This window comes from Apaloderma vittatum, unplaced genomic scaffold (assembly GCF_000703405.1).
Source record: "Apaloderma vittatum isolate BGI_N311 unplaced genomic scaffold, ASM70340v1 scaffold2839, whole genome shotgun sequence".
Lineage (NCBI taxonomy): Eukaryota > Metazoa > Chordata > Aves > Trogoniformes > Trogonidae > Apaloderma > Apaloderma vittatum.
In genome coordinates this window covers 1598-17070 of record NW_009734431.1, presented here as the reverse complement: position 1 = coordinate 17070, position 15473 = coordinate 1598, and the positions used below count along the sequence as shown (strand labels likewise).

General features: G+C 41.6%; 1 protein-coding gene across 1 annotated transcript in view; it reads right to left on the bottom strand.

Moving 5' to 3' along the window:
* Positions 1-219: 219 nt before the first annotated feature.
* The window catches only part of BLMH (bleomycin hydrolase), a gene marked incomplete at its 5' end in the record, with an annotated part of 16557 nt that continues 1303 nt past the window's right edge, over positions 220-15473 (bottom strand). Inside the window, 8 exons of the mRNA XM_009876247.1 lie at positions 220-609; positions 6073-6142; positions 8157-8274; positions 8694-8761; positions 8859-9017; positions 9449-9604; positions 13116-13208; positions 14526-14614. Coding sequence (XP_009874549.1) covers positions 458-609; positions 6073-6142; positions 8157-8274; positions 8694-8761; positions 8859-9017; positions 9449-9604; positions 13116-13208; positions 14526-14614 — 905 coding nt within the window. The remainder of the gene's footprint in view (positions 610-6072; positions 6143-8156; positions 8275-8693; positions 8762-8858; positions 9018-9448; positions 9605-13115; positions 13209-14525; positions 14615-15473) is intronic.

The following is a 15473-nucleotide window of genomic DNA, read 5'->3' as shown; positions in this document are numbered from 1 at the left end:
TTGGGCATTCCTTTATGGTACAAGTCAGATCATGGCTTGTTAATTTATAAGTATCTTGACGTATTTGTTCTAACAATCACCTCGCTGTTAATTCTAAAGGGCCTTGTATGGCCATCTTTTCTATGGAAAAGGCTGGCCAAAATTCTACTAAGTTACTATGCTGATTTTGATTAAAAATTTCAGGTAAAATCAAACTGCCACAGACAGCACTTGTAATACAATTTCATTATGAGTTTTCTTCCTTTTCCCTTTTTACTTTTGCAGAGTAGCCTGTCTGAGAGCTTTATTCAGCCAAGTCAGTAAAGCGCTATTTCCCAAAGATCCTTAACTTACATTTCAAGAATATGGACCATGCCGAGTGCTTGGTCACGTTATCATTTGGCTATGGCTTCCAACCACTGGAATTCTCTATTGCATCTACTTCTGATGGACCATTAAGAGACAAATATCCTGTAGTTCACTTGGCTAGAGCCCCCATAGGGTCCCAAGCTGGCAAAACAATTGGATCCTGCTGCATTACGGCCAAGACATCTTCTGGTACGTGCTTCTTATCCACCACAACTTCGTACACGTACTCAGAAAACCAATCATCAGTCATGATCAGGTAACCTGGAGAAGAAAAACAGGTCGTTACAACAGAGAACCATTATCAATACAGTGAAGCAGTCGCACACACAAGTTCCACCTATGAATGACAGATGACAAACAGGACCTTGTCATACGTCCTCTCTCTCAAGACAAAGGAAAAAAATATCATGAAGAAAAATCAACATCTAGACTAAGCAGAGGTACTTCATGTGCACTGAAAGGCCAACCAAAAAGCCTGCGAGGAAAAGCAATGCCCAGAATATTCATAATTTATGCTTCCTCTGTTAAAATAGGCACTGAAAACACTGAAGTCAATATACAATGACTTAAAAAAAAAGATAATTTTACATTGTGCCTTAAATGTCTGAGCCTCTAGCTTTCAAAGTTTCCAGGACTTCACTAAGAAAGGGGAAATTCTCTAGGTGAATACCCAAACCATCTTCAGCATAAGAGAACTTTGCTGGTTTAGTTCTTGCAGTAAGAGAGAGCTGTCTGCCTTCCTCAAAGTTATCTAAACCACGTTTTGGTTGAACTAAATCTTAGTTCTCCCCCTTAATATCATTCTTACTGAGAATTTCCATGAACAGTCTTTGAACTGGGCATAGAGGGAAGTCCCACTGGAAACAAACTATCCAAGGTGAACTGCAAATCAGAGTGGCTGGGAGAAAGTGAGCGTTTAGAAGACAGATGAGGAGGCTTTATGTAATAAAGTTCTTCATGTCCTTATACAATATCATCACACAATCAAATGAAACAAGAAAGTCCAAAGAATACGGACAATAAATGCGTCTATCTACACCATCTTGTTTCTAAAGCAAGAGATCAGATAATTCCCATAAATTAAAAACCCTATCAATTGTAATCCAAGCTAGAAGCCATTTTGGAAATACTGCCAAAGGGAGCTGCCTTGATTATTCTCTCTTCAGGATATGAGTTCTTTGGACACACAAAAACCTCTCACTGCCAAAAGCCAACAAGTAATTGCACCCTGAGAGGATAATGAACTCTGCTTCTGACATCCTGTATCTCGGAGCTTGACAGTGCTGATTAGGATCACAGCGTCTGAACAAGAAGGAAACGTCAAGCAGAACTTCAGAACATGCAAATAAGTAAGGTTGCTCTTTGAGAAGGCCTATGCCCGGTGTCACGATGAAAGCTATTATCAATTTCTTCATTAAAAGGAGACACACACTGTATACGCAGCAGGACATATACCCAAGAGCCTGCCTGAGGCAACCCCGAGCTCTGCATTCTATCCAGGTAACACACAGAAGTGAACAAGAAGCAGAAAAGTTTGTGTTTCTGGGCAGGGTACACGGTGGAGTTTTACTTCAGGTAATTAATCTATTGCTCCAACCATTTTTACATTAAGGCCAGAATACAGAAGAGAACTTGGAACAGCATCCTCCTGTTGGAACAGACCATGGAAGTGCACTCCTCTGCATATGAGGCTGGTCCATATTGCTCTGACTTGCCCAAAGCAAAAACTGAACACCCAGCATTTTAAAAGTGACAAGCTGCTGGCCAGGGGGATGAACAGCTGCGAGTTACTGCATAAGCTAGGACTTGGGCACCTGAAAATAAAGCCCTTCCAAGTTCCTCAAGGACCGGTACAAGGCACTTCCTGCTTGCGCCGTAACTCCTCCACAAGACAAACTAACAGAGCCTTTCTGTCGTAGTGCACTTATGGCATGACATATATACACATCCACAAATACAGACACCAAAACCCTACACTTAAATCCTTAAAATGGCTTCATGCAGAAGAGTATGTATGCAACAACCAGTACAAGAGATTAAAAAATGTCAAAAGGGACATGACTTCTGGCTGGAGATATCTCACAAGAAAGTTCTTTTTGTGCCAAAAAAAGCAGATGGACCCCTATAAAATGGATGCGATAATGTGATTTAGTGTTCCTCTCTTGCTTGCTTTTAAAAAAAGATATCCCATGGGATAAGCTGGGTTCAAAGTTAGGTAATAATGTACCGCGTCTCCAGAACAAAAGAGTAAGAATAATTAAGCTAGCCTGTATGGCTGACAAAGTGCCAGTAAAACACAGAAAGGAAATACTTGACTGGGAAATGACTTTTTTACCTCAAAAAACCAAGCAATGTTTGTCAGCAGCCAAGTTCATTCCTTAAGGAAAAACAGATGGGATTCCAAGAAGCACTTTTACAACAGATATGTAATTACTAACATTTTCGGAGAGGCAATGCTAGGCTGTTCCCAGGGCTTCCCTTTCTCTGGGACAAGTGCTACTACAAGAATTCAGTTCTGCCCACACTGCAGTGTGAGCGTATAAATAACTTCATCCCATGACACCCCAGCCACGAGACGCAGCCTTCTCAGTCCCGCACCACACAAGTCTGGGGAAATGGGTGTTGCCTGGCACCTCAGACTCTGCTTGGGGAAAAGGAAGAGGGACCCCAAAGTGAAAACACACTTCAATTTCCTACCAACAAGAAGGCATTTATTTGCTTGGGTTTTTAATGGCTCACAGTCCAGTCTCTGGTGTTTTGTTGTTATCATCCTGTCCAAGAAATAATGGAGTTGGACCTTACTTGTATACTCCACACCCAAGTGGGCCTCAGCTGGGCTGTGCCAAGTTCAACTTCATTCCTGGCTGCCTCTTTCCTGATGTGAATTCTGGTTCTCTCCACTGGGCTTATATAAGAACAGCTTCCCAATTCCGTAACAAGGCAGACGAAGAAAATCGCTGCCAGACGGACTCAGTGGCATAGCAGGAGAGGCAGGACAGGCTGCAAATCCTTACCCTCCTACCAGCTAGTACCGGACACTGAAGAGTGAAAAAGCAAAGCAGGACAGAGGGAAGGAAATTCTGTGAAGTTACGTCTTCTAACGTTTCAGAATGGGCTCTGAAGGATATGTCCAATTGCCTTGAGCTCAGCAGTAGGTTGTCCGGCCATACCTAAGAAAAACATTCAGGGATTTACCTCCCTGAAAAAAGTAGCCTGAAATGGATATCCCTAGTTCTGAAATAGAATCCCTACTTCTGGTGGGATTTTCTGTCAAGGCACTTTTCCAGGCAACTCCCTAACCAAAAGAAAATATAGACAGTGAGCAAGACTTTCCAGAGACCGTGGTCTCTTCCAGCACAAAACAGATTTCTGCATGAGTCACTGTCATTTAAGTTCACACAGATGGCACGCACCCAACACACGCAATACAAGATATGGGGAGAGTTTATTCAAGTCACCCTTGGGTCCTGTTATATTTCAAGGGAACAACTAGCTCCTCTTAAAGGACTCTAAGGAACTCATTCTTGAGAAGTGCATCAGAAAAAAGATAATGTATAAGGAAATAAGTTGGTGCTGTGAACCAAGCAGCAAGTTAAGCTTACGAAGTTGGCAAACAAGTTCCGAGTGATACTAAAAGACAACGAGGAAACGGTTCATTTCGCGTTATTTCTACCTTAAATCCCGAGGCACTACACTTATTTCTAGTTGCTGGAGTTTTTTTCATTTTGGATTAAATGCTCAAAGCGAAGACAGAGAAAAATGCATGCAACTCTCCACGAGTATCGATCACAGCCCCCACAGCGCCACCAGATCACTCACTGGTGCCCCAGCCCAGTAACACCAGCACAGGGCTGCTGCCCTTCAGGCACAGCTCGACAGCTACAGTTTTTACTGGCAGTGCCACGCTTCAGCCTACTGCACCGTGGTTTGGAAGTAACACCCAACACCCTGAAACTGAGCTCAGTCTTTCCCCAGTTCTAATAAAAACCAACTCTGAACCTTGGTCAAGGAGCTTATATGGCTAGCACAATTAAAGCTGCTGAGAGACACCTATTAACTTCGGACCGTTTGGAGCACTGACCGAAGTCCAGGCGGCGCAGCAGTGAAGCAAGCGAGGCACTGCCTTCCTGGGAGCATTCCTCTAACAATAACAGCATCAAGCACCACAAACCCGGTACCTGGAGCACCTCAAAACAAAGTGTTCTGACAATAACAGCACAACTAACTAGGCATTTTTATACATTACACTCTCTATTATACATAAAGGTGCTTAAAATAGTTATTAGTTTGTATTTGGAGAAAAGTTTTGATGTTACTTGTTTGTCATATTCATTTGGCTCCTTTACTCAATCCAACATTCCAAAGTACATTTTACTGCTGTCACGCTGATGAGCCTTGAAGGCTAAACATCGATGTGGTTTCATTGTTTTGTTAAGACTGAAGATTTTTATTGGAATAATTTGCTGTGAGTGTACACAGCTAACTCAGAACAGACACTGCTGCAAGACCAGTGGACCAGAACTTAAGACACTGTTCCAAGAATAGTCAACATTTTACTTAGCTGTTGTATACAAAAGATATCAAAAGCTTATGAATAAGACTGCATTACAAAAATAGAGTTTTCTGAAGATAGTCTATTCCCAGAAGAAAACTCAACATCCTGGGAAATTTCAGCCGTATCAAGTCTTGTGAGCACAACATTTGGGATTAGTGTGCAACAGAAAAAGGTGATAAGCCATGACTATCGCCTTGTGCCCTGGCACCCAGCGAAGCCTGCCTCGGCACACTCATCACTGAGCTTATGCCATGCCTGAGACTGCATCCGGCCTGCCTCAGATAGCAAGTAATAAAAATTAAAAAAATAAATCATGGAGTTTTCCTCCACTCCATTTAGGAAAAGCTGACTGGCTGTGGGCCTTGGCAGAGCTGAGCAGAAATGTTCTCACACCACCAGCCCCACTCACCCAGAGAACTCAGAGCTGGGCCCCCAGAGTGGGCACAGAAGCTCCCTCCGATCATGCCCAGGCTCAGAAGCAACACGAAGCAATTTCCTAAACCACCGCTCAGCTGTGAGTCACCGTTCTGTCACCTTGTGCCCACGGGCCATGCTGGGCTGGCCACCCCACCCTGCCACAGCCCTGCGGCGCTTCCAAAGATTTTCTAAAGGAACACCAGCGCAAGCTGAGACAGTCATCAGTCATCGACAGTAAAGCAAGTTCACGCAGAAAACCTGGCGCGAGTGAGTGGAATTGCACACTAAGCTACGGATTTTGTTGTTGCCAGTGCTTGTCGTACCAGAGAGGAACAGCACAGGGATGCCACAGGTCACCTTTCCAACATGGCTTCAGAAAAGCTACCAGAATTACTGTGGTTTTTTTTTTTTACAGATCGTCATCAAGAAGTGTCAGCATCAATCTCTTAGAGATGACCTCCCAAAAATGGAGGTGCCTCTACATTTGAACTTGCAGCCACAGCATCAAGTTTATCCAGTGACATTTCCTGCTTCTGCATTCAGCAATTACGTTCTATTTACTTAGATGTAAGTCACACTGAAGTGAAGAGCATTTGTCTTCCAGCAATACCGTGCCATCCCTCAGTGATCCACGAGCTGTTACAGGTTTGTGTCATGCACGTCCTGGTGAAAGACAAACAGCACATCCCCTTTCCCCCTCTTTATTTCAAACCACTCAGTTCATCTGTTCCCATGACTATGAATTACTTTACCTTTATTACCACGGTCTTCACCCCAGGAGTTTTCCACTCTCCATTTTTCAAATGCATCTTCTTGCCCATCCTGTGACAAAACAAGTCAATGACTATTTAGTAGTGAAGGACCATGTGAGTTCATAGCAGCCAACTCTTCCAAGTCTGAATCCTGCACCGGACAACCACAGAGCTCCACTCCCGAAAGTCTGAGGCACTGGTGAGTTTCAGACAATGGGATCTTGCTAATGGTTGCAGTAATGCCTTTTCTTGGGTGTTATTCCTCTTCTTGTTACATTCCTTTTCATTACAATTATATTCATATTTCTGTTATAGTTTATTTTAGTTAAACTGCTCTTATCTCAACCCACAAGTTTACTTTTTTCTTCCAACTCTCCTCCCCAGCCCACTGGAAAGAGCTGAAAACAGCTCCTAAGCAGCCTCTCATAAGGGAATGGCAGGTCCCTTGAGGAAACAAAAACCAGTTATTCTTTCACCATTCTAATGCAAAAAACTAACCTGGAAAACATCCTGCAAATCCTTTTTTAATATTCAACAGAATATTGTTGTATTGCTCACTTTAAAAATATAGGACAGTCCTTAAAATGAGACTCTTGAGAGCTACCAGACTAAGGATAAGTAAACTCTCAGTGCTATCAGACAGAAACTGGCATAAACACATTTATGTACCTAAGTTTTTAACCAAAAGGAACACTTAATCCACATCAATTTTTTATGTTGTAAAATTGTAATAGGATTTTTTAAAGCCTTTTTATCAAGTAGGTAAATCCAAAGTATTACATTTTACAACTCAGTTTATCAAAGCTCCTTTAGATTAAGTTAAGGTTTAATATAAGAAAGCATGTTCAACCAAAAAGTAGAAACAACTTCGTCCATTTTCAATGGGGGAAAAAGCCTCTAAATGCTGAACTTGTTCTAGGGTAACTTCTTTTGATTTTAGAGATACCATCCTGTCCTGGTACGAGACCACATACTCATACACATCCTTGTCCTAAAGGAAATTAGGTCATTTTTATACAATTCAGGCATGCAAATTATTAAATTAAAAAGAGACCACAGACTGTAACTGCCATTGAAGTGCAGTGAGGAACTGGGTACAATCAGTACAAACACATGGCCTTCAGTCATGAATAAATACATTTTGAACACTAGAAGTATCATTTTTAGTATCTAACTGAACAACAATGAAAAACTTTTAAAGGTATGTTCATGCAATCTGCTACACAACAGAAAAAGTTATATTCAGTTGTACAAAGTAACTCAGAAAAATTTTTATGACTCAGCAGTCCCATCCTAAGCCCTCCGACTCCAGAGCTCAAGCAAACTTTTTCAGTTATACGCAAGCTGTTATTTTGCAAGCCAAGGTCACATTGGACAGGAAGGGATCACTTCAAAGAAACTTTAATAATGACAGCTTCTGAAAATAAATGGAAAACATCAACACTGCAGATAACCCCCAGCTGTAAATTTTCACATACTTCTTTTTAACTTGCTACATGCCAGGAGCAAATTTGGATGTGGATTCATCTCAGCCAACTGTCTACCCCAGAGCTATTTTGGATACCGGTTTCCTTCCCTAATGATGAGTAGGTCAGAGAGATCACATGCCAGGGAGCTGCAGGAGGTTGAGACTGTAGCAAAGTGCCTCCCACTGGCATTTGAACAGGAGGTCCATGCAGTAACACACAGACTGCACTAACCCACGCAATGGGACAGGTAGGAAGTACTTGCTGTCACACTTCTTGCTCACTAATATATATAAAATCTGCATGTAAAAAAAAAGTCAGTTAACATAGGTTTTCTGTTATCTTAAAAATAGAAGCTGACTTTTCATTTTCTCCAATAAAAGTTCGTGATCAGGAGGAAAATTCTTCCCTCCTTGGTAAATATCTTTATAGCTCTGAACACTCAGACACAAACAACACCGGGAGAACAGCCAGCCTAGCCCCTGTGCACTTGTGGCATCCGTGCTGAACTCTAGAACAGCTCACACACTGTGAACGAGCCCCCAACACATCAAGAAGCTGCCAGAATGCCAAAATATATCCATGCAAGTATCGGAACTTCCCGAAGGAGACTCTTACTTTCTCAGTGACAGCTGTCAGGACCATGGCATGGGTCATCATTGATTCTCCAAAGATTAACCGCTCTGCTTTGTTCATGTTCTTGATGGAGACACCGAACACCAGCTCATGATTAAATCTATCCAAAAGCCAAATAAGCAATATTAAAAAGGACGCAGGAATTCTTACCAGTAAGGCAGGGAATCGGTGCACTGCACTGTCCCAGGAGTCAGCACACAGGCATACAAGTTCAACTATTTTTAAGTGTCAGAATAAATGCAAAAACTGATCCCTTCCGGAGTTTCTCTCAACAATTCAAATGAGGAAGAATATTTAACAACCACTTCCCTTCCAGCCCAGGCCATTCTACGATTCTATGATCTTTAAAGGATTCAGATTTTAGCTAACAAGTGAAAAAGATTTCTCTTGCTGCTACTTAAACTTTTTTTTTGGATACATAATCCAAAGTATATGCAAATTAGTTTCTTAAGTAGCCAAAGGACTGTTTATGTCTAGCCAAGTATCCCAAATGGTATTCTGTTTTGATTTTCTACTTACATATTCATGTCATTGATTCCCAACTTGCCATAGAAGTGCTTTGCAACATCGCAGCCAAACCACACAGCCTACAAACAGAAGGGAGAGTCATGCCTAGGCCATATCCCAGAGAGTTTTACCTTACAGGAGTTACACCGGGCCATCCAGAAGAGAAACCAAACAAACCTCGCCATCCTTAATAGATGCTGCCGCTAATTTTTTCAGGACATCAACAGGCTGGTTGTTGTAGAGCGTTTTCCTCCCTCCTACCATGTTGCCCAGGTACTCCACTGTGTACAACCTGTTGTATGGGTTCTGAGGTCGAGGGTCATTCACTAGACAAATCTGCCAAAACCCAAGATATCATAAATTAAGGTGCAACATAACTGAAATCTTTGAGAAATTCTTTTGCCCCTGCTAGCTGCCTGTCCCATTAGCAAATAAGCCACTTGGCTAAAACACCAGGGTCTTTTAGGTTTTGGTTGGTTGGTTTTTTGCTTTATAAGTTCACCTCATAACTGTGTCACAGCAGCTTTGCACGTTATTCCTGCTCTAATGGCTGTCTTACAGCATTTTATGACCAATTAATCATTACATATTTTATAGTTCCAAAACCATCACAGAAGTGCACGAGAATGGGAAGAATAAACCCAGGGCCATCTCTGACTCGTGGGAGCGGTACCCAGCCCATGCAGTGCAGTTACAGGGCAACAGTGGAAAAATAAGTAGTTTAACAGAAAATAAAAGGGAAGCTCCTGCCTTTCAGCACCCCCAACCTTGTCCTCCATGTTGAAGTAAGGCTTCACGTGCTCATTGTAGAACTGGACCGGTGTCACGGGGCCATATTTGTGGTAGTTCTTCTCTTTATCCCGGAACTCCCAGCAGAAGGTCTCCGGAGGGCTGCCCAGGCAAGTACTCACTATTCTGAACACCTGCCCAGAGAAGCAAACAGCTGTGAACTTGCTGAAACATGCAGGGCTGCCTCTCCTGCCACAGCGGTGCCACTGAGGAATGGATTTCCCCATGTGAGAACCAACGGGAGAAATGCAATTTTAACAGCCACCTTTGAAAAACTTGAGTAAATTTACACGTGTCAATTATTTGCATTCGGCTCCAGAAATCTAATCTAAGTGTCTCAACAGTTCACCATCAATCTGAAAGGCCGCAGAAAAATCAACAGAATCTCTCCATTCTTACACTCCACCTTGTCAGAAAACCACCAAGCAAAACAGAAGCTTATGGTTGAACATATAAATTCCAGGTTATTTTAGGAACAGAGCAGCCAAAAGCAAAAGCTGATACATTCACTGTCCAGTCTGCAGCTCCTCCAACAAGATACTTTCCAAACGCAAGAGGAACTTTATCAAAGTGGTTGCAGAAAGGCTGAAGCATACAGCATCACCTGCTCCACCAGGTGGTTTGCCCCATGCAGGGACAAACTGGACATGCAGCAAAATATTTTATCCCAGCATTTCCCTGTACTAATCCCTTTTTCCTGTAATGTTCATTTGGATTTCAAAGATGGGCCTTTGCTTCTTTTCAAAAGCCTAGAATAATCTTCTCATCTGTTTTAATACATTTACCAGTGTCTGGGTTTAAGGTTATGTAATTTAATTCAAGAACCGTGCATGCTGATGGCAACATCCTTTGCAGATGGCAGCTTTCTCCTGAGTTTTAGCACAAAACATTGACCAGATTTCAAGTCATCAGCCTCCCTATAAATTGGAATATGAACCTGCACCTAAGAATCATTACTGTACTTTCTCACAGGGCTTCTCATAAATGTGCTAACCCCTAGGAGTGTAACCAGATGACTCTCTTCAGGGATATTTAGCAGAACCTGGACAGGTACTCTGAGGACAGAGAACTCAATCATATTTAAACAGGTTTGAATTTTTTTACTTCAGCTCTTTCAGGAGTCAGCTGAGCTAATTCAGGTGGATCCTGAGGCTTCACAGAACAGAGCTTTGTGCTAGTGCGCACTTTGTGCTGACAGCAAAAGGAACGCAGTGTCCATGCTAATAACACTGTTCAGCTGTGCACAAAATACAAATAAAGGTGTTCTTGCTCCAAGCAGTTTAGGAAAATCAGCAATTGATTAAGGGTGTGGGCTTAGTGTTTTTACTGGAGGAATTCATACATTTATTTCTCAATAAATATAGTAAAGAGCAAATTAAATATTCACTGTAGTTTAGGGATTTACATTTTGCACAGACTGCACAAAAGGCAGCATTTGCTGTGGACACATCCACATTACCTCAGATAACCCAAAGTGGTGAGGGATGAGGCTATGAAAACAAAAGCAAGAAAAACACCTAAAAGGAGAATGATGAGCAAGCGGGGTCCAACCAGAGGAAGGAAAATGATGGAGACAGACATCTCGAGTCAGAGTCAGTGGAGCCTGGCAACAGCCACCCTCAATTGTTTTGCCACCACACCCATCTCAGGTTATCTCTCAGTATCTCACAAACTTCCTCTACTAATAAATAAAATAAGCAGACATATTTAAACTAAAAGGTGACTTAGATCACATCAAGAATGAAGATAAGACAAAAATATAGTGGCTTGTGCTAAAAACCAAAATGAACGAGGAAGGGAAAAGAAGGACGTTCCTGATAAGGAAGAGTCTACAAAGGAGAACAGCAAAGGAAGAAAAATTTAATCACATGCACTGCGCTGATTTCAACTTCTGACCTGCTGTGCAGTGGTTTGATAAGAAGAATGTTTATACAAGTCTGGAGTGAATATTTAATCTTGTGTTCCAGTACAACTGCCTCATTTTAGCTAGAGCGCTGCCTCCCAGTGGGAGCGAACCAAGATTTGCTATGGAATAAACCCAAATTCTCCTTTGCCACATACAAAAATAAATACCATGCCACTTAGATAAACACATGAACCGAGAGTGGTCTCAAACCTTTAAAAACAAAGTGGTTTTAAAGTATACGAGACAGGTGCAACTGCACATTCAACTACAGTATTTATTGAAAGTAAATCCACTTAAGTTGCAAACTGCTACTACCACTGCAAGAGGAAATCCTGTGTTAACTTCAGAGAATGAAGCACAACCTTACAGAACAGACAGACTGCAATCAGCTAATGAGACTTTAAAGCCGCTTCCAGGATCCCCTGTCAGAGGGCAAGAGGCTCTAAACAAACGAAGAGACATTTCGCAGCGAACTGTATGTCACTGCCCTACAAACGAACGTCTCGAGGAAGCTTTTGATGTCTGCTCTAAAATCCTCCGAGAGCTTTTGGACACACACACTGGATGTAAGTCATATTAATTCACTTTTTAACTAAGTGCTTATTAGCAACATACTGGAGTAGGGTCAAAGCACACAATTACTGTTGATCTTAAGGCATACAGTTCATAGAAGTTTTACTTCCAATAATATAATCCAAGGAGCACAAATCAGCTTTCTTTTTTTAATCTAACCTTAAAATTAGATAAAAGGCAGCTACGGGTTTTTACATGAAGTACAAGGATGAATTTCCAAAAACCAATGTAACACATTAATCAATACTTGCCCTGAAGCTTTAGAGAAAGAGCCCAAGGTAGGTTCTGCCTAATACTGATGTTTACTGGACTGCAAAAAAACTAACATACATCACCAAAATATTTGATTTCTCAAGTCATCTAAAGACAGACATTGAAACCACTGGGTCACTTTGTTTGAGGGACGAATTTAATGCATGCATCTCTTCCAATTAAAACAGCTTGAACTTTTTAAATGGCTTCTGGCTATTTAAGAATCAGGTATGAGGATTACTGAATGAGAAAAATTCTGTGTGCCACTGTCGCACTCAGTGTGGGCCAGCCACTACACACGTGCTGCACACCACAGACTTGCTGCTCGATTTGATTTCGAGTGAATTCACGCCGCCAGAAAGAGATGCTGCGACTCCTCCCCCGCTGCCTCCCGTAGCAGAGCACAGCTGGATTCACCCTCGTGCTCAGCTCACCCACAGCTGGATTCAGCCTCGTGCTCAGCTCAGCCCTGTCTCCGGCTCCACAGAGCCCAGGGCTCCCTTCGCCTGTTCTGTTCTGCCCTCTTGTGGGAACTCCTGCAACAACTATTGTGCCTTGAGAGGTACATTCCAAGCGACCGGAATGCCATTGTCAACCTGCATCTTTGCGTAGGCCACTATTTTGATCTACTTAAGACAGAAAATGCTGTTTTCCTACAGAAAGGAAAAGATGTCTCTGTAAAATATCACAGTTCTGGAAGCTATAAATTCAAGATATTTGTCCGGGGGTATTAGAAAACTTCAGAATAAACAACATGCCACTTCCAATACCTTCAGGCACATTGCCACACAAAATATTCCCGGCTAGGCAAACAAAAGGCACTTTTTTTGGCTGAGCAGAACAGAATAAGCAAGAAATCTCATCCATTCTAGCCCCCTATTTCAAGAAGATTCATGTCATACAAGTGCATTTACCTCTTCTATCATCGTGTCCATTGCAGCACAAAGTTCTCCTTTATTTGTTCCACTTTCCACCATATTTCTAAGCCGCAAACAGTATTCTCTCATCTGTTTAAAGAGAAAGTCATGTTGTTGTATGGCAGGTGACACCTAAGCAGGTTTTAGGACTTATCTGGTTCTGGTTGTTTCAAGCACCTATTTTACTCTGTGTACCATGTTTCCAAAATGAAAAGAAGATCCATTGCAGAAGGCTTTGTTAGATATTGATTCTTCAACTAAAAATCAAGATAATCTAATAATTCAAAAGATCACAAAAAATGATCAGAAATTAACAAATACTTGCAACTCAATTACTGTTTTCTAACCAAAGATTCAAAGCTTACAGCCATTAACTCTACCCAAGGCTTGGTTTCGCTTGGTTCGTAACCGATGCCGCAACGTCCATGCACCACCTCTGTGACTCAGAGAACTGACTGTCTTCATACTGTAAAATTTAATTTGCAATTCTAATGCATAATTGATCTCTTGGTTGATAAAAAGAGCAGAGCATTCCCCCGCTGCCTGCAGAACTGCAGAGAGAGCAGCACATGCTTCCCATTACTGTCACCATCCATAAGGCCGGGATCGGTGAGTGGGGCTCCCTCAAGACCAGCTGTTTGGCAATGTTCAAGACATGAATAATAGTAACACCACTCATTATGTCTAAGCTCATTTCAGCACAAAATTTTCCATTTTTTATGTGGATTTCAGCAGGCAATTTTCCCTGAGCATATAGCATATGAACTGGAAAAAAATATATTCAAAGCCCACTATAAAAAAAAAAAATCCTTTAATTGCCTTTTTATCTAGCTATCTGCACTAACATCCTCCCAGAGTAATTTGTTTTTGTAGTTCAGGGAGCAAGCTTACATCCTCCTTCAAAGCTGCACAATTCTATACTGAAAGCTGATTGAGATTCAGTGTTTTGAAAACACATTTTTTTTTATCTTTTCCATCGAATTTGGCACTAATCTCTAGAAACCTTGTTACACTAGTAGAAGAAATATTGAGGGAGTGGAAAAAAAGTGACCTAGACACCAAGTGCTAGTTTTGCAGAAACAGACCTTCATCAGCCACACATCAAGAATTAACCTTCTGGAAGTTTGAGGACTAGGAAGAATTGCTACTAAACCCAAGTGGGGAACTTCCAAGCTACTGAAGCCTGGCAATGGCCATCGTCCCAAAACACACCTTCCTGCTCCATGCTTCAATATGATTATCAGACGTTGCTGAGACTTTAGGCTGCTTTTTTAACCAAAGAAAGTAAAGTTGCTGAGATGCACTTAACACTTTGGTCCCTAAAGAGAAATTAAGGTGGCAAGGAACATTTGGAGCAGGTTCATTTCCACCCCCTCCCCCTAATGCTATCATCTAAATCAATTTTACCTTATGATTCAAGATCTCATTCATCCTTCTAGTAGCCTCTGTGGTATGAGACTCCGGGAAGTATTTCTTGGGGACAACACCGTATTTTTCTAGAAGAAAGTAATAAAACTATGGGTTAGCAATTGTCTTTTCCATGCAGTAGATGCTAGTGTTTCTGTTCATATCCAAGTAAAAGCTAAATATAGTTAGCTTTTTTCCAAAGTGAAAGTATCTTTTTTAAAGGTTACAGCCATTCAAAGTTTACATTTTAATTTGCAACTGAATCTTGACCTCTGATCTGCATTCCATAGGGGTTCCAAAAAGTGGAATCCCTGAACTGCTCAGCATCATTTAATTCAACACTTAAAAGCTCTAAATTAATTAGTGCATTTTAAGAAGGTGTTTTCACCAGAGGGAGAAAAAGTTTACTTGAAAATTAAGCTCCTCAAATATCCTCTGAAGAACTGGGCCTCTTATGAATTATTCCGTTTATTTTATCTAAGGTGCAGTGAGTGTTTTGCTCCTCAACACGTATAAAACACCAGCAGCAGCTCAGTTGCTTCCTGCGTTACAGTACCAATCAACCATCACAGCATGCAAGGCTCTGGGTGCAACAGCAGCATCCCAAATCCCTTCTGCCCTGATTAAGTATTCATAACAATTGGATGAGGGGAAAAGAAAAAAAGTAACCTCCAGGCTTCAAAGAAACAAATTCCTTTTGTGATTCTAAGCTTCTGTTACTGGCTTGTTGATTTACAAAGGCGTCACACTGCTTCACAGCACAAATAGAAGCAAATGCTGGTGTAATTCACACACAGAGAAGTGTCTCTTTAATGTAAGAAGTTCCCACTCAAGCTGCATTTTTGCAAGACCAGCATTGCCACATTTCCCATCACTTCTCTCTCACTGATCTTTAGACCTGTTTTCTTCACACTTCAACTCTGTAAGTAGTTTTGCTTCTGCCTTGTA